The sequence below is a fragment of the Panthera leo genome, chromosome E1 (genome assembly GCF_018350215.1).
Source record: "Panthera leo isolate Ple1 chromosome E1, P.leo_Ple1_pat1.1, whole genome shotgun sequence".
Lineage (NCBI taxonomy): Eukaryota > Metazoa > Chordata > Mammalia > Carnivora > Felidae > Panthera > Panthera leo.
This window is the reverse complement of record NC_056692.1, coordinates 2,498,934-2,517,678: the sequence shown is the minus strand read 5'-3', so window position 1 is coordinate 2,517,678 and position 18,745 is coordinate 2,498,934. Positions and strand designations below refer to the sequence as shown.

The following is an 18,745-nucleotide window of genomic DNA, read 5'->3' as shown; positions in this document are numbered from 1 at the left end:
ATTGGGATTCTCATTCTCTCTCTCTCTCTCTCTCTCTCTCTCCCCCCCCCCCCGCCCTCAAAATAAATAAACTTAAAAAAAAAGGATTCACGTTGGCAGGTTCTCAGCAATCCCAGCTTCCTCCTAACCTTAGGTCTCCTTGTTTGCCCAATTTCTAGCATTCTGAAGAAAGTATGAGTGCCCTGGAATCTGAACCCTGAGGGGATCCTCACACCTCCAAGAACAGAGTCCGTGGGCTGCTGGGCGTCCAAGTGGCCCGCAGAGACCACAGGAGGCTCTGTGGCCACGGCCGAGAGGAGTGTGGTTTTCGTCTTCAGCCCAGGGATACTTGTTTCTACGGCTTTGTTTACAAATTGTTCCAAAATGAAATTCTGCCAATGATCTCCAATACTATCTCTAACAAATGCATGTTGTTGTTCAACTTTGCACAGCCTAATACTTGTGTTTTACCAGAATAATTAAAACTATGGTTTTTTTCAATACGTACACTCAAGGTTCTCGGGAAAATGAAAAATTGTTGGGGCACCCGAGTGGCTCAGTCAGTGAAGCATCCAACTCTGGCTCACGATTTCAGAGCTCGTGGGTTCGAGCCCCGCGTTGGGCTCTGTGCTGACGGCTCAGAGCCCGGAGCCTGCTTCGGATTCTGTCTCCCTCTCTCTCTCTGCCCCTGCCCCACTAGTGCTCTGTCTCTCTGAATCCCAAAAATGAATAAACATTTTTTAACATTTTTGTGAAGTTGGCCCAAAGCAAAATAAAGAAGTTCTCCACAGCCCCTGACACAACTCTTCCCAGGATACCCGTTCTTGGTGCCCATCGCCAAACCTCGCTCGCTGATTCTTTACCCCAGCCTACCACAATCAACCAGGCCCTTCTGTGTGTGCGTCTCTCCCCCACCCCCTCACCCCATCCCCACGCTTACCAAAGGATCTACAATCAAGACCAGTTAACCTGATAAACCAATTAAAGTCAAGGTAACGATGACAACAGCTAACAGTCACCAAGGGCTTACCCTGCGCCCCTGACGTGGTAAGCGCTCGATTTGCGTTACCTCATTTACCTGTATCGTCCCGTTGAGTGAACCAGCTCGGCGAAGGTTCCTGAGGCACAGTGCTAGCAACTGAGCACACGCCAGACCCCGTACTGAGTATTACATACGCCTCCACGAGCCTCGCAGGAAGGCTAAGAAAGCGCTGCCGCGAGCCCCCGCCCCCGCTGCAGGGAGGAGACCGTGGCGTGGAGGAAGCCCCCCGAAACCACACTGGCTGGAAGGCAGGAGGCCGATTTTGAACTCAACTCTGACTCTGTATCCCACTCCCTATAAGCTTATAGTACACTCCACCCAAATACGAGATGAGTTAGTTTGTTTTGCTGAACTGTTATTCTAAAGCTTGGAAGAGGCGATGGTCACGGGACGGAGGCCAGGGACGACTGTCAGTCCTCTGACCGCTGAAGCACGCGGCCCCGGCCTCCACGCACAGCGGGCCCCCGCCCGGGTGGAGCTCGACAGACCTGGGTGGTGGGTGGCCCGGAGAGCATTGCTGTCCTTGTTCATGCGGTCCATGACGGATTTCCAGGTGCTGTTGATCTGGTCAAACAGGGCTGATTCACTGGGCAGCTGCTTACGGATGTCCTCTCCCAGGAAGATATTCTGAGGGGCCAAGGACCGGGGTGAGAGGCTGTGTCTCCCACACTCCCTGCTCCCAGACCAGGAGTGATAGTGGGAGGAAGAGAAGGAGCCAAAGGGCAAGACGCCCCAAGTTGGGGAAGGCAAGTTGGGGTTGGGAGGCCAGATACTTGGTCCGAGAAGAAAAACGAAAAGAGAGCAAAGGCTTTTCAAGGAGGGAACTGAAGACAAAAGGCAATCACCGAGAGTCAGATGCTCAGGGCCGAGATGGAAGAATGACTTTAGAATAAATAAATAAACTTTTAAAAAAAGATATGGCACCTGGGTGTCTAAGTCGGGTAAGTCTCCAACTCTTTTTTTTTTTAAATTTTTTTAATAGTTTTGTCTATTTTTGAAACAGAGAGACAGAGCACAAGCAGGGGAGGGGCAGAGAGAGGGAGAGACACAGAATCGGAAGCAGGCTCCAGGCTCTGAGCCGTCAGCACAGAGCCCGACGCGGGGCTCACAGTCACGGACCGCGAGATCGCGACCTGAGCTGACGTCGGACACTTAACCGACTGAGCCACCCAGGCGCCCTGTGTCCAGCTCTTGATTTCGGCTCAAGTCATGATCTCGCGGGTTTGTGGGATCGAGCTGACAGTCCAGAGTCTTCTTGGAATTCTTTCCCTCTCTCTCTCTCTGTCTCTGCCCCTCTCCTGCTTGTGTGTGCTGTTTCTCTCTCTCTCTCAAAGTAAATTAAAAAAAAAAAAAAAGGAATGACTTCAGAGCGAGGAAACGAGGCTGGCAACAGGGCAAATGCGTCAGACCTGCAGAGAGAGAGGGGGGAGGAAAGGGTTTGCGGGGCCGCTCGGGCGTGAGTCCTGACCTCCAGGTACATCCACTGCCGCTGCACCATGAGCACCGTCTCGACGGCCTCCAAAAGGAGGGAGAGGCAGCGCTCCCAGTGGTCCACTTCCCTCTCAAAGGCCTTGACGAAACGGGAGGCCTTCATGCTGGCCAGGGCCACCTGGTTGTCCTCCAGTGCCTGGAACACCTCCTCCGTGCCTCTGTGTGTCAGAGGGGGCAGCGGGGAGGCATCCAGATCGGAGCCCGTTCCCACCTGCCAGCCCTCGGGCCCGCTCTGCAGCCCAGGCCACACGGCCCTGCCCTCGCCCGGCGCGCCGAGGCCCCGTCTACCTGAGCCGGTGATGACCCTTGTCCTTGTAGGGAGCTATGTCTAGCTGAATCCCATCCCAGGTCTTGGCGATGTTCTCTAAGGCCTGCGGAAAGAAATTGGGGGACAGAGCGATCTGGTAGTGCCCAAAGGGAACAGGAACGCGGAGGGGCCGTTAGATGGTGGAAAGCTTGGCACGGTGGGGGGCGTCCCGGGAGCGGGGGTGGTGGGGGTACGGAAGGGGGCTCTGTCATACCAACTCTATAGCCAGCTCTTTGGTGGCTGAGGCGGAGATCTCGCCGATTTTCTCCACGTGCTGGTCCATCCCGAGCTCCACAATCTGCTCCAGGGTGAAGCTCTCAGATTCCTGATCGAACTCCCTCTGGACCTCTTCCCTCACCTGGTCCCAGTGCCTGCAGCCAGGGACAGGAGGTCAGACCACGGGGCCGGCCGCGAGGGCCTACTGAAAAGCGTCAGCATCAGCCCACAGGCTTCCTTGCTCCCGCTGGGACAGTACGATTCTGTACATGAATTGATTCGCGATTCAACAGGTATTTACTAAACGGGCCCTAAACGCAATCTTAGGCACGGTGGGGAAATACAGAGACGGAGCCGGTGACTCTCTGGAGAGACAGTTGAGACTGATAACGGCGGGTTTACCGTCGACAACAGGCAGGGCTAGGCGTCTTGCGTGAAACAGCTCATTTAATGCTCTCGACCCACATACACGCGGACTTTTAGCTCTTCCATCTGTACGTGAGGAAACTGAGGCCAGGGGGGCGTTAAGCAAGTGAAGCGGTCAAGTTGGACTTAAGCACAGAACACTGGACAGGGAAGCATGGCCCAGAAACACTGCACTGGACACAATGCAAAAGAAGTACGATTACTTCCTTCCAGAGGAATAGATGATTGTTAAAATGCCTCTCATAAAACCGTTTATTCCACCCTCAACGGCTGCAAAGCCTTCTTCTATCATGCAGTGGGTTCCGGATGCATACAAAGAGTAAAAACTTGCAAAATAAAATTATAAAGTATTAGAAGAGAGTATGGAGAAAATGCATGTGTAACTCTAGGCAGGGGAGGTGTTTTTTTACTTTTTTTTTAAGCTTACTTATTTATTTTGAGAGAGGCACAGAGGGTGCGAGTTGGAGAGGGGCAGAGAGAGAGGGAGAATCTCGAGCAGGCTTCATGCTGTCAGCACAGAGCCCAATGCGGGGCTCAAACTCACAAACTGTGAGATCATGACCTGAGCCGAAATCAAGAGTCTGACACTTGACCGACTGAGCCACCCAAGCGCCCCAAAGGGAGGTCTTCTTAAACAAGGTCCAAAACCAAAAACTATGAAGGAAGAAAGTGATACCTTGGACTACATCAGAATAAAACCTTTTGGGGGCGCCTGGGTGGCTCCAGTCGGTTAAGCGTCAGACTGTAGATTTCGGCTCAGGTCGTGATCTAGAAGTTTGTGAGTTCCAGCCTCCCTGACAGCGTGGAGCCTGCTGGGGATTCTCTCTCTCTGCCCCTACCCCGCTCGCTCTCTCTCTCAAAATAAATAAATAAACTTAAAAAGAAAAAAAAAAAAAAAAGAATGGGGCACCTGGGTGGCTCAGTCAGTTAAGCGTCCGACTTCAGCTCAGGTCATGATCTCGCGGTTCGTGGGTTTGAGGGTCACATCAGGCTCCGTGCTGACAGCTCAGAGCCTGGAGCCTGCTTCAGAGTCTGTCTCCCTCTCTCTCTCTGCCCCTCCCCTGCTTGTGCTCTGTCTCTGTCTCTGTCTCTCTCTCAAAAATAAACGTTTTTTAAAAATTAAAAAAAAGAATACAACCGTTTGCATGACAGAAGGTGTCAAGCTGAGCCGTGACAGAACATGAAACGAGGGCAGACACGGCGGGAAGGAAAGACAGAAGGAGCCGGAAGGCCAGAGGAGCAGGGACAGCGATAGCGGAAAGACAGAGGACGCGGCAGGCTCTCGCGAAGGCTTCAAGAAGGGTGCTTGTGTGCGGGGGCGGGGACACTGAGAGGACCAGGTGACGGCACAGGCCAGGGGCGGCCCCCAGGAGCGAAGGAGCGGCCTCACCTCTCTCTAAGGGCCGGGTTTCGCAGGTCCGAGATGAGAGGCATGGTCCTCTTGAACTGCTCTATTTTCCAGCGAGTGGTTTCGATAACTTCCCAGTTGCGGTCCTGGGCAAAACAACGGAAGACGTCAGAAGCCCTGACCGCCTTCCCCGCACGGGCCCATCCCCCGGCCCTCACTCCGTCCTCCACGCACCTTGTACTCTTTGGCTAGTCTGGTGAGGCGGCGGAACAGCCCGTGGGCCATGGTCTCCATGGCCTCTGTCTTCAGGGTCAGGAACCGGCCCATCTTCCACTGGTTCCAGTTCTCCTCCCAGTCCCGCGTGATCTCCCAGACTTGCTGCAGGGCGTCTAGTTCCTTCACGGCCAAGGGCAGAAGATGCATTGGGTGGCAGGACTCCCCCCCTCTTCCTCCCTGACAGACACGCGGGTCCTCTGCCCCCCTCGTTCACTCCGCGTCACAGGGCCGCCTCATCAGGTCACGTCCCTTTCTCCGCCGTCTTGCCTTAGGGGCTCGTCCTCAATGTCCAGGCCCAGCAGGACGGCTGGCCCCAAGAAGGGGCGTGGGGTGACCATGTGTCCGCGAGGCCGCGGAGAAACGGAAGCCTCGTACTACGTTGCTGGTGGGCACTGGTCGGGCCCTTAGGCCGCAAGCTCCTTCCCCTGCCCCGTCCTTTGGTTACCACAAGGGCCCGGCCCGGCACACCACCTTCTCCAGGTTCTGCAGGTCCTTGGAGACTGGCTGTTCGATCTTGAAGATGCCCAGGTTGGAGCGGAGACTCTGTTCTTCCTCCCGCATGGCATTCAGCATGGCCCGCACTTGGGCAATCTGCTCTAGGGCGGACTGATGTCCCACGTTACTGGTGAAGGGGCCTGTGGGAGACCAGGGTGAGGCTCACATCCCCTGCTCGAGGCCGTCGTCCCCTCGCGGCTCTCCTACCTCTCGGTGGGCACATCTCCCTCTCCTCACACGAGGAGGGGGAGGAAAACAAGAGGGAAAGCAAGACGGTCAATCTTAGCAAAAACTCTCAGACGTGGCTTGAGAAGCAGAAATGGGCAGGCCACGGGAAGGCGTGAGAAAACTAGAAATTCGGGTGCGCTCCGACCAACAGTCGGCGATGGCAGGCGCGGCCCCAAAGGCAGGTGCCAGGGCTCCTTCCCCTCCGCAGCACCGTCCTCCCTCTGCTCATCCTTGTTCCTGCCTCCCTGGGGACCTGGGCTTAGAAAGGCTGGGTCGCAACAGAGGTAGGGGGAGAAGAGTCGAGAAAGGGGTACCTTTGGATTCAAAGTCTTCCAGAAGGTTGTGGGCTTTCTTCTTGAAATCATCGGCCGAGTGGATGAGGCCCGTTTTGAACTTCTCCTTGTGTCTCTTTAGCATCTGCTCACTGTCCAGCAGCGTTTGTTGGAAGATGACCCACTCCCCGTTGAGGCTGTCCAGCATCTCCAGGACCTGGGGACGTCGACGAGGGGACCATGGCCCACGAGCAGGGGGTCTGCCCCTCTCACCAATGCTTTCAAGGCCTCCGTTCTGATCCTCCGGACCAGAGTCTGTGGCCAAGTTCCACTTGCCACGAGGCCCAAAGAAATGAAGCCACGAGCCGCCGGGCCTCAGAGAAACCCAGAAGCTGACCCAGATTATCACGGAGTTGGCTTTGGCTCTCGGGGGCCCCGGAACCTCGCACCTGCTGCCCGGCTGGCTCTTCAGCGGTCCCCCGGGACCGCATGGGACCCACCCCCTGGGGGCCCACGTCCTGCACGCCCCGCCGCTGGTGCGGGCCCGCCCCGGCTGGACCGCACACGGGCACTCACGCTGTCCTGGACGGGCACCTCGTACTTCTCGAGGATGGCAAACTGCTCGTGGATGGGGGGGATCTGGGCCTCCAGGCCGGACAGGTCGTGCTGCAGGGTCTCCAGGAGTTGCAGACTGACCCCCAGCTCCTCCAGCGTCTGGGGAGGGTGGCTGATTCTGGAGGCAGGCGGGGAGAGAGCCTGCGAGTGGGAGGGGCCGAGCCCGCCCTCCCCGCACCCCTGCCGCCCCAGCCTGTGCGCCTACTTCTCCTTGTTCTCCCTCAGGTAGGTGTGAAGCTCCAGGAGGCGCCGGGCCGCCATCTCCTTGAGCAGGGCCGTGAACTTGCCCTGCCACTCGTTGCAGTGCTGCACCAGCGAGAACTTGAGGTGTGAGCAGTCCAGCAGCACAAACTGGATGTTGAGGACCGTCTCCTCCTTCTGCACGTTGTTAGCCACCTCGGCGTAGCTGCGAGGACCCACGTTCCTGCTCGTTCGGGCCGGGCCAGCGGCGGCCGAGCCCACGGCCCCGCGGCCAGTCCCGGTTCCGGTCTCTTACCCCCCAGACCCGTGTGGCAGCTCTGAGGCATCCCCCCCTGCTCCCGCGTCAGTGCAGCCCAGCCTTACGGCTGGGATCACGTCATTTTCCCAACCGCTGCCCCGGGGGCCGCCAGTCAGACTCCTCAGTCTGGCATTCAAGGCTTTAAAGTCGCACGAATCTGAGTTGAGCGCCCACCGCTGCTCCCGGGCTCGGCGACCTCGGACAGGTTATTTACACTGTCCTGAGCCCCGATTTCCCATCGATCACACGGCGATGTGAACAGAACCCCTACTGCTCTTGGGAGGGTGACATTGTCTGCTCGGTCTAAAGCCCCCTGCACACCTCCGCTCCTGTACCTGTGTCCGAGACCGCTCGCTCCCTGCTGAACACGCTCACGTGTTCCCGTCTTTATGCCTTTCGGGCGCTGTTGTCTCCGCCCGGAATGCCCTCCCCGCTGCCCACGTCTGCCTGTGGAAACCCTGCCCACTCGGGCGAGCCCAGCCTCCCGTCACCCCCTTCACGAAGCCTCTCCTGACGTCCCGGCTGGACTCCCTCTCCTTCCAACCCCACCGCCCCGGCGCCCCGCATGCCTGAGCCACGGCCCTCACCCCCTGAAGCCTGGGTAATGAGCACCTCCGCACGGGGCTTCGGGGCCCGCGAGGCGCTTTCTCGTATACTCGATGACCTCGCAACCTTGGCAGGTAGGAAAGGGTCACACCTGCTTCCCAGGACCCTGGGGGCCCAGGGGGCACGGGCCGCCTGCCGGTTGGCGGTCTTCGCCCGGAGCGGAGGGCACGCGCTTCGGCGGCGCTCCCCAGCCCAGCCCCGTGCCCGGGGCTCTGCGCCTCCCGGACACCTCGGCCCCTCACCGGGCGATGTCGGCATCAAAGGAAGACACGGGGGGGTTGAGGCGCTGGTAGCGGCGGATGAAAGAGTCCTTGTTGATCTCCCAGATCTCCCGGTACAAGTCCCAGGTCTTGAGGTAGGTCTGCAGCAGGCTCGCGTTGCTGGCCATGCCGCCGCTTATCTGGGCCTGGATCTTCCTGATGTCCTCGTCTCCCTCTTCAAGAGCCAGCAAAGCGCGCCGCACTCACCTCCGCCCCGGGCCCGGAGCCCCCGGGCGTTAGTCCCCCAACTTCCGCCTGCCGCGGCCCGCCCTCGCCACCTTCCCCGGTCTGACCCCCACCCCGGGTTCCCCGGCCCCCCGCGTGTCCGGAAGCGGCCCTGGCCTCTCCTGCCGGCCCCGCCCAACCCTGCCCTCCGAGCCCCTGACGCCCCTGCGCCCGGCGCCCTCCCCACCGCCCACTCACCCACGATGACGTGGATGGGGTCGCGCTGAAACTTGCGTCTGATGAGAATTTCAGGGAGGTGGCGGAAGACCGAGATGGTGGAGAAGAGGTGGCTGCCAATGTCGTTGACCATGCCCGCCAGGGTCTGCAGAGAGGGTGAGAATTCCACCTGCGGGGGCGGGGGGGTGGGGGGGAGCACAGGGGAGGCGGCCTCAGCACAGGCCGTGGAGGAGACCAGCCCCAGGACTGGCAAGGTGGAAAAACACCTCAGCATGGGCCCCCGAGGCCCTCAGGATAAAGTCGAGGCCAAGGGCCAAGTTTCAGGATCGAGGGAAACGGAAAATAAAGTTTGGAGTTGTGGACGGTAGCGGTAGCGGCCCCCACCTGCGCCACACCTCCCTGTAGGTCGTTCTGGAGGATGACCAGCACTCGGAAGAGCGGGTTGGGCATGGCCTTTCCATCCCCGTTGATGGCCTTGGACAGTTCCAACAGTGACCACTTCACATTGAGGCGCAGGGCATCCTCCATCATGCGGTTCAAGCGAATCGTGTACAGTATCCATTGCTGCTGGATCTGGCGGGGAGCGGGGGGGGGGGGGCGGGGGGGGGACAGGGAAACCCTCAGGACACACAGGGCAGGTCCTGGGAGACGAGAACCAGCCAGCGGGGAAGGAAACGAGCCCGTAGGATGCGGAGTCCCGAAGGAAGAAGGTTGGAAAGGCGGAAGGTTGGGCGGAACCAAGACTGGAACGGGACATCTGAGAAGCACCCACTAAGGGTAGGAGGCAGAAACCGCGAGACAGGTCCGGTGGCCCCGGCGGGGTGGGGGGGGGGGGGGCTCGCTGAGCCACAAAGCCCCGCCCAGAGGACCCCCACCTCAGGGCCGTCGTTCTTGAAGACTTCGTAGGAGTTGGTCATGATGGCCACCACGTCCTGGTACAGGCCCATCAGTTTCTGCTGCACGGCCACCCGGTGCTCCCTCTGGTCCTCCTCGAACTCCAGGTCCCTGTACACCCGTTTGCCGCTGATGCGCACCAGCAGCGTCTCGGATATTTCTTGGGCTCGCCAGCCGATGGTCAGAGTGGAGGCCTTGAAGTCATTCACGATGGTCTGCACCTGTGGGCAGACCACACCCGTGGGGGACAGACTCACGGCTTCAGCGTGGGGACAGACCCTCCCCGCTTAGCCCGAGCCCCCCCACCTGTCCTCTGGCTAGAGTGGCTGATGTGAAAAACAAAAACAAGAACAAAGGACAGGTCCTTCCCTGAGCACGCTTTGCCTCTAAGCACACACACCTCTCTCTGTCTCTCCGCCACCACCCGAGACTTGGGCCCCGATGATTCATGCAGCGGCCTCTGGGTCAGCCTCACAGACCCTCCGAGTCTCAGGACCATGACCCACCTTGCTGGCGTGGATACGGCACTCCGTGATGAAGAAGGCGCTGGCCCCCTTCAAGGCCCAATGCAGTTTCTTGAGTCCAGGGCGGATCTTCTTATCCAGAAATCGGATACGTTCTTTGAAGAGGGCCTGCTCATCTGGGGACAGCATGGCGATGATCCTGTGGGCGAGGGAAGGCTGGCAGCCGGCCGGACACACGCTGCAGACCCCTCCCCCACACCAGGACACTCGGTGGAGAAATCTGAAAGTTCGCGAGCCAGGCTGTGTTTTCCAATAAAACTCTTGGCGATAATGGAAACCCTTCTACAGTTTGTGCTGTCCAGCAGGGTCACCACTAACCACACGTGGCGGTGGGGCACTTGACATGTGGCCTGCGCGAGTGAACAGCTCAATTTAAAATTCTTATTTAATTCCAACTAATTAATTAAAATAGAAAGTGGGGCGCCTGGGTGGCTCGGTCGGTTAAGCGTCCAACATCGGCTCAGGTCATGATCTCACGGTTTGCGGGCTCGAGCCCCGCGTCGGGCTCTGTGCCAACGGCTCAGAGCCTGGAGCCTGCTTCCGATGCTGTGTCTGCCCCTCCCCTACTTGCACTCTGTCTTTTTATCTCTCTCAAAAATAAATAAACACTAAAAGATTTTTTTTATTTAAAAAAAATAGAGCCACGTGCGACTGGTGGCCACTATATTGGACAGTGCGGTTCTAGACAGACACTTGAACTGTGGTTCCACCCACTTGGGCTTTAACCGGACCCAGAAAGGTACCCGTCCCAGAACAAAGCCTCACTCCAGAGACAAGTGCCAAGGGTATCAAGAAAAGGGGTGCCAGCGTGGCCTTGATTCAACACATCTGATATGACACTGTGCTCGTAATCCTAATGCCCCCAGTTTCATTCCTGGAAAAGTGACCTAGGCCCGCGATATACGTGATCCAAGTGCCCTGTGGGGTTGCAGGGGACGCGGTTGTTTTTGCCCTCTGCTCTGAAGCTAGAAGATAAGAGCAAGGGCCAGGAGCAATCACGGGGCCATACCAGAGAATAGGAGAAAGCTTTTTTTTTTTTTTTTTTTTTTTTGAGCCAGTAAAAGGTAAAGGACAGATAGTGTAGGAGCTAGATGACATCATGGGGCAGATAAGACACAGAGGGGGCACAGAGTGCATGCGGGAGGCCGCCTTACCGATTGTAGTCTCGAGCCACCAGGAGCAGGTTTTCCCGAAGAATGCGCAGGTCCTCTGCTCGCTCAGCGACATTCACCACGTAATGGGGGGTCTCAAAGAGCAGCCTTTCCCAGTAGTCGATCTCCACAAAGAGAATCAGCAGGGACCTGGGGGCAAGGGTGGGGGGAAGTAAAGCAAAGCAGCTCAAGTGCCTGACCTAGACTGGGGACCCCAGGCCCAGCTGAAGGAGAGGGTAACATACTGACAGAAGGGGACATTAAGGGCCCATATGCACAATGAATGTTAAGACCCCCCCTGCTTTCTTTTCCCCAACCCAGCAACCGGCTCTCAGGCCACTGGATCAGCACCCTCCAAAACAAAGTTTGAAAGACTATTTTCTTTCTTTTTTTTCCTGTTTTTTTTTAAATGTTTATGTATTTATTTTGAGAGAGAGAGAGAACATGTACTCGCACATGTGTGGGGGAGGGGCAGAGAGAGAACCAAGCAGGCTCCACGCTGTCAATGCAGAGCCTGATGCGGGGCTCAAACACACAAAACAGTGAGATCATGACCTGAGCCAAAGTCAGACACTCAACCGACTGAGCCACTCAGACTGTTTTCTGTGACCTCTGGCCAGCCTGAGAGGCCAAGTCCCAAGGACAGTGATCTCAGGAGTCCCCTGAAAACAGCCCACCAGATAAACCTGAGGCTCACTGTTGATTAGCCCCACTACCTGCTCACCTGCTCAGCCGAGCATCCAATCTGCTTTCCAGCTCCCTGTCCTTAAATATGGACAACCAAGGATCAAAAAACATTAGGCTCTGTCCTTCCTGGCACAAAAGGCAGGAACCAAAACAAACAGAGGAAGGAAAACACAAAAGGCAACGAGAAGGAAACAAGACGGGACAGAGGCCACAGAAAGAAGACTGTGCACACCAAGTAAGAAAACTAAACGCAACTGTCGCTAACACCCTGAGAGAGATAAAAGATACAAAAGAATATCTGTGAAACAAAACCAAGATGCTTTAGAAGGGAACACCTAAATGGTTCTTGGAAATTAAAGGTGATAGCAGAAAACAAGCCCATTAACAATAAAATTGACAGAAATTTCTTGGAAAGTAAAGAAAAAGACACAGAGATGGAAGACAGAGAGGACTTTGCAAGGGGGAAAAGAAAGCATAGAAAACTCACCATTAGTAAGTTTTATATTACACGCTGGAATGATAATACTTGGGGAATATTGGCCTGAGTATTAAAATTGACTTTAGGGGCACCTGGGGGGCTGAGCTGGTTAAGTGTCCAACTCTTGGTTTTGGCTCAGGTCATGATCTCACAGTTTTGTGAGTTTGAGCCCCACAAAAGGCTCTGCACTAACAGAGAGGAGCCAGCTTAGGATTTTCTCCCCTCTCTCTCTCTCTCTGCCCCTCCCCAACTTGTGCTCTATCTCTCTCAAAATAAACAAGCAAACTTTTTAAAACTTTGATTTCAATTGTTTCTTGTTCCTTTGTTAAACACAATGCCAGAGAAATCTAAAAAACAATTTTTTTTAACGTTTATTTGTTACTGAGAGACAGAGAGAGACAGAGCATGAGCATGGGAGGGGCAGAGAGAGGAGGAGACACAGAGTCCGAAGCAGACTCCAGGCTCCGAACTGTCAGCACAGAGCCCGATGCGGGGCTCCATCCCACAAACCGTGAAATCATGACCTGAGCTGAAGTTGGACGCTCAACTGACTGAGCCACCCAGGCGCCCCAAATGCCAGAGAAATTTTAATTGCATTTGTGGCCCTCCTACCCAGTGAGCTTCAACCCCTTCTCTTCCAGCCAGCCATCATTCCCAGGTCCTGTGTCCTCCACCTCGGGGATCAGCCACTCAGACTCGGCTCTGCCGGAGCCCAGCTGCCCCCCCCCACACCCCTGTCCAGGGACTAGCCCTCAAGCCCTCCCAAAGGACCTGCTCTTTGACCTCCCAGACACCTTCAGACCACTGACTCTGGGCTCTCTTCCCAGCTATGTGTCCCCTCCCATCACTGCCTCCTCCACCACAGACCCTGCCATCTGTCACTTCCACCGCCCTCCTGCCATCCTCACCGGCTTGGCTGGCTCATCAGTGTAAGCCACCTGGCGGAACCCCCACCCTGGCTAAATCTGTCGTCATCCCCGCTGCGCACCCGGACGGCGGCCGAGCGAGGCGGGACCACACGGATGGGCGCACCGAGGGCCCTCTACCCTGCATCCTGGAGGTCTCCCCGGTCTGCCCTCCCTCCTGCTGTCACACCAGAGCCTCCCCACTCTCTCAGATCTACCCCCCTGCCCCCGTCTCTGTGGAAAGCCTCACCTCCTTCAGCACAGAGATCCAGGAGCCATGAGGCGAGCACTTGGTGTTCGAGCACTCCTGCTACGAACCCTACGAGCCCGAGTACTCGCATCACACACAGGGTTCCTCCCGTTTCTGACAGAAGAAGCCCTCCTCCCACCCAAGGCTGACCCTCCTCCTGGGCTCCGCGTCCTAACCCGGGGTCCTCCTGCTTCCTCGACCTGCCAGCTCCGTCCATCAACAGTCAGGGAAGGCCGAGTTCCTACAATCTTGGAAGAACTGAAACAAAACCAACACACGCACACCCACCCTCCTCTCCCCACCTGGCCCGGACTCCACCTCCTCCCGTGGGTACCGCGCCCTGCACCCCATTACCGCCCCTTTACCACACGCCTTCCACACAGAACTGTCCTCGCAAACTCCTCGGTCCCCTCACCTCCACACCTGCCCGCATCAAGTCTCCCCCAGACATCTTGTCACCAAACCCTGCCGGCCTCCTCAGGCCTGGCCCTGCCTCCTCTCTCTGCAGGCCTGAACCTCATGCCGGACTCCTCCCTGCCTCGCCGTCCTTGGACACGCTCTTGTCTCGCTCCTGGGCCACAGCTGTCCTTGTGGCTGCCCTGCCTGGCTGTAGAAGTGTCCTTCTCTTTCTAGTGTCCCCTGGAAATACCACTCAGCCAGGCACTGGACACTCCACACTGTCTTCAGGAGCGAAGGCTCCTGGAAGTCCTGCACGTCCAGCGCTCTCCCTGGGATGATCCTGTCCGTGCCCAAGGCTTCAGCTGCCTTCTAGAAGCTGCTGGCCCCCAGATCTATAGAGCTAACGTGAGCTCTAGGCTCGTACGCCCAACGGCCTCCTGGATATCTCCCCACCTTGCCCCAAGTGCCTTGCACGCGTCCAGAAACAGGCTCATCGTGCGCTCTGCACTTGGGGGTCAGGAGGGGGAGCCCCTGTCTCGGGGAACAGCGCCGTCCTGCTGCCTGAACCAGAGCCTCACCTTCCAGCATCCAACCAACCACCGACTTGGTCGGGTTTTACGGTCAAAGCAAAGTTCGGAACTTCCGCCGTCCCCAAGGCACATGTCCCCCACGTGCGACGCTCGGTGGCAGCTGACATCGGCCTAAAGTTGCGTTCAACAGCGCAAGGTCATCTAAAAGAGTCAAGGCTCCAGGCACGGGCCGCCAGGTGGGAAGGAGGGGCCCAGCCCAGCCTGAGTGCAGGGTCTGACTCTTCAAGAGAGGCCAGAAAGCCAGTTTTCATATCAAATCGCCTGCATTTTAAGCGCTGACGACTAATTCAACTGAGAAATAATTACAGATGGGAGGCTTCTGAACTGCCAGCAACGTGCTCTCCGTGAGCTGGGCCATCGCTGCCAGGGCATTTATTTCGTGCCCGTTTGTTAAGGTGGTAGCATAAGCTTTAAGTACTTGTCTGTGTGCACGATACACCTCACAACAAGAAATGCTATTTGGAGGGGAAAACTAGTTTAAACCATGAGATTATTTGTAAAAGTGGCTGGATACAGAATTAGCTTATTAAAATCGCAGTCTTCCAATAGAAAAACTGTAACCAGTTGAACATTATCGTGGAGGAAAAGAGACCCAGGACAATTAAAGCAAGAAAAATAAAGTACAGGGCGCCCAGGTGACTCAGTCGGTTGAGCGTCCGACTTTGGCTCAGGTCATGGTCTCATCACTTGTGAGTTCCAGCTCCTGCGCAGGGTTCTGTGCTGACAGCTCAGAGCCTGGAGGCTGGTTCGGATTCTGTGTCTCCCTCTCTCTCTGCCCCTCCCCACTCGCTCTGTGTCTCTCTCTCTTTCTCAAAAATAAACATTAAAAAAATAAAATAAAATAAAATAAGATAAATAAAATGATTAACAAATTAACAAGAAATATTTATATGTAACATTTGTATGCAAACAAATTTTTATATATATTATGACGTTTCTTGTTAACTGGTTAATTTATTTGGAAAAAAACGATTTATAGACATTTTATATGGATTCAAATACATTGAAAGAAAAAATGCTATTCTTGGGTAGAAAAGACTCAAATCTTAAAGATGTTCATTCTTCTTAAATTAACCTATAAATTCAACCCAATCCTTGTTCCTATAAAAATAGGCACGGAACTATTTGTGGAATTACACAGATTGATTCTCAAGTTCTTACGGGAAATAAATACTAAAAATAACCCGGAAAATTCTGAAAAGGGAGAGCAATGAGGTCAGTAAGTAAGCAGTTTGGTTCCTTCCTATGGACAGACAGACAGACAGACAGAGAGACCAGAACAGAATGGTGAATCCCAAAATAGACACACAATTCTATTCGGGAATTTGTTTTATGGTGTAAATGAGGTCAGGTCACCTGGCCAGCCACCTGGGGACTGAACAAAAAAAAAACAACCACCCAAGTTGCCCCTGAACTTGTCTCCCTCCATCAAAATAAATTTCAAATGGATCAAACATCTAATGTAAAGAATAAAATACCAGAAGGAAACATAGAATATTTTCAAAATAAAAAACCTTGAATAAAAATGACCTGATTTTTAAAATCCGTGTGGTTTCTTTTTCTTTCTTTCTTCCTTTCTCCTTCCTTCCTTCCTTCCTTCCTTCCTTCCTTCCTTCCTTCCTTCCTTTAAATTGCACTTTTTAATCACAGACAACAAAAAGCCCCACAATCTAAAGATGCTCTCACAAAACTCTATGTTCTGAATATTACTGAAATGTTACTTGGAAGAATATTGAGGTGAAAATTCCAGAATGTTTCGTGTCTGTTCTACAGGCAAGCACTGAAATGACAGTATAAGAAAATAATATCACATTTGAAGTTTTGCAAAGGATTATATTTTCACCTCTACGGGAGAGCAAACTTCTGGCGAGGGGAATTATTTTCGAGCGAAGGAGAGTGTCTCCAATGTGAATGAACAGTGGATTACCAGGCAGCTAAGGACAGCCTCCAAAGTAAAAGAGGTGAAAACAAAAGGAAAATTACTTTTAATCCGGCACTCCAAGTCCAGCCAAACGCCCGACAGGCAGAGGGCAGGAAACCACCGTGGTCACTCACATAAGAACTCAAAACATTTGCTTCCCGTGCACCATTTCTCAGAAAGCTACTAAAGAGTGTGCTCCACCAAAACAAGGGTACAAACCAAGAGAGAGGAAGACAAGGAAATAGGAAATCCAACAAAAGAGGCCGGGGGCGGGAGGGGGGGGGGGTGGGCAGAGGGGAAGCTCCAGGCTGACCCCCTGCGTAGCAGGCCTTCGTAGCAGGCCTTCAAAACCAAAGAGTCGTCCCACAGCAGGAGGAAAGGGAGGTCCAGCAAGGGAAACTCCCAAGAAAAACATGATGCCCACAACCCACCTTACAGTCAGGGAGGAAGGAAAAATATGGCTGGTCCCGGAGAAGTCACGGTAGTGAACGGTGTGCTAACAAAAATAGCAAGGTAATTATTAACTCCAAGAAGAGTGACACATCAGACAAGCGAGGAAAGAACTGTAACAGAAAATTCCTCGGCTCGGTGGTCAACGATACGAACAGAGTCATGTTAAGATAAACACTAGAGGGGCGCCTGGGTGGCTTGGTCGGTTAAGCGTCCGACTTCGGCTCAGGTCATGATCTCGCAGTCCGTGAGTTCGAGCCCCGCGTCGGGCTCTGTGCTGACAGCTCAGAGCCTGGAGCCTGTTTCGGATTCTGTGCCTCCCTCTCTCTGTGACCCTCCCCCGTTCATGCTCTGTCTCTCTCTGTCTCAAAAATAAATAAAAACGTTTAAAAAAAAAAATTTAAAAAAAAAAAGATAAACACTAGATACTGACTTAGTCAAAAATTGTAGGAGAGGGGGCGCCTGGGGTGGGGGGTGGGCTCAGTCAGTTGAGCATTCGACTTCGGCTCAGATCATGATCTCGCGGTTTGTGGGCTCGAGCCCCGCGTCGGGCTCTGTGCTGGCAGCTCGGAGCCTGGAGCCTGCTTCGGACTCTGTGTCTCCCTCTCTCTCTGCCCCTCCCCTGCTCACGCTCTGTCTCTGTCTCTGTCTTTCTCTCTCTCTCTCTCTCTCAAAAATGAATAAACATTAAAAAAATTGTAGATGGGTTAGAGGTTAGGATAGAGGGGTACAAACATATGTGGGAATATTTCGAGCTGCATAAGCATATCTTCCTCTGTTTTTCAAGCTGGAGGCCCTGAATTTGTCTCCCTAAACACCACAGCCAGCCCGCTTGAGCACGTACTACCCACCAGCGCATCAAAATGTTTCATTTCCTCATCTTGACAAGATTTTTTTCAAAAAATTTTAACCTGTATTTATTTTTGAGAGAGAGAAGGGTGGGGGGGGGGGGGGGCAGAGAGAGAGGGAGAGACAGAATCTGAAACAGGCTCCAGGCTCCGAGCTGTCAGCACAGAGCCCGACTCGGGGCTCAAACCCACTCACCACGAGATCATAATCTGAACTGAAATCAAGAGTCAGACACTTAACCAACTGAACCACCCAGGAGCCCCTGACAAAGAAAATTTCTTAAAAAAAAAAAAAAAATAGTCTGGGAAATTATTTCTGTAAAATATTTCGTAATTCATCCCCAGAGCAGCGGTCAGGCAGTAGAGGCAGGAAAGTGAGGCCAGCCGAGGCTAGTGCTGACAGCCCAGAATGAACTGACCCCGGAGAGAAGGCCCCGCGTGGCTGGGAGGAAAGGAGGAAGTCAAAGCCCTACACCCGGAACACTGACAGACGCCCGTGGCCCCTGTCCTGCTCTGGGGACACCGCGCTGCACAGAGGCGTCTGCTGTGTATACTGTGATAACACAGCTCTCTTCAGCCAGGGGACAGGCGGCATCTGGGATATGTTTGAGTTAAGTGCAGTCTGTAAGGCTGGTCCGGCCATAAAACGTCGGCCAAAGCCAATTCAGACTCCGGAGTTCAAATATTTGGGATATAAGGTGGGATAACAAAGCCCCCGGTGAAATAAAACAGGTGCCATTAGGGACTGGAAGGCTCCCAGAACTAAGGCAGAGGCAGGAAATTCTGCGCAACAGTCAGGCCATCTGAGAAGCATGCTTATTTCGAGATCTTATCTAGACCGTGAGCCCAGGAGAGTGAGCCTCATACGCAGTCATCTGCACCCCCGTCCGGGGAGCAGTGATGCTTCAGAAGAGCTGAAACCACCTTGGATTTCTCTGCTGGCTTGATGAGCCCGGACTCTTCAAAGTCCTTCTCTACGATCACGGGTTTGGTTTTTGGGGGGTTTTTTTTGGTTCTTTTTGTTTTTTGTTTGTGTTTTTGCCCCATACGTTATTTACTGAGGCAGTTTTATCTTAAAACCACAAAAATGTAAAGCAGCTTCTGACAGATCCCTCTGGAAAACAACTCCAGAGGAATCATTTCTCCCTGGAAGAAGCGTCTGGCCGTTATTTGGGTTTCAGTTAAA

At 54.5% G+C, this 18,745-nt stretch overlaps 1 protein-coding gene across 4 annotated transcripts in view; it reads right to left on the bottom strand.

Annotated features, from left to right (window-relative positions):
• The window catches only part of DNAH2 (dynein axonemal heavy chain 2), a 92,618-nt gene that overhangs the window by 46,654 nt on the left and 27,219 nt on the right, over positions 1 to 18,745 (bottom strand). For all 4 annotated transcript variants that reach the window (XM_042914611.1, XM_042914612.1, XM_042914613.1 and 1 more), the window contains exons 15-30: positions 11,035 to 11,181; positions 9,863 to 10,019; positions 9,338 to 9,577; positions 8,847 to 9,035; positions 8,484 to 8,631; positions 8,043 to 8,235; positions 6,901 to 7,101; positions 6,657 to 6,813; positions 6,123 to 6,297; positions 5,557 to 5,720; positions 5,044 to 5,205; positions 4,852 to 4,955; positions 3,034 to 3,190; positions 2,801 to 2,883; positions 2,490 to 2,670; positions 1,510 to 1,648 (exon numbers count right to left, since the gene is read on the bottom strand). In XM_042914611.1, coding sequence (XP_042770545.1) covers positions 1,510 to 1,648; positions 2,490 to 2,670; positions 2,801 to 2,883; positions 3,034 to 3,190; positions 4,852 to 4,955; positions 5,044 to 5,205; positions 5,557 to 5,720; positions 6,123 to 6,297; positions 6,657 to 6,813; positions 6,901 to 7,101; positions 8,043 to 8,235; positions 8,484 to 8,631; positions 8,847 to 9,035; positions 9,338 to 9,577; positions 9,863 to 10,019; positions 11,035 to 11,181 — 2,597 coding nt within the window. The remainder of the gene's footprint in view (positions 1 to 1,509; positions 1,649 to 2,489; positions 2,671 to 2,800; positions 2,884 to 3,033; positions 3,191 to 4,851; positions 4,956 to 5,043; positions 5,206 to 5,556; positions 5,721 to 6,122; positions 6,298 to 6,656; positions 6,814 to 6,900; positions 7,102 to 8,042; positions 8,236 to 8,483; positions 8,632 to 8,846; positions 9,036 to 9,337; positions 9,578 to 9,862; positions 10,020 to 11,034; positions 11,182 to 18,745) is intronic.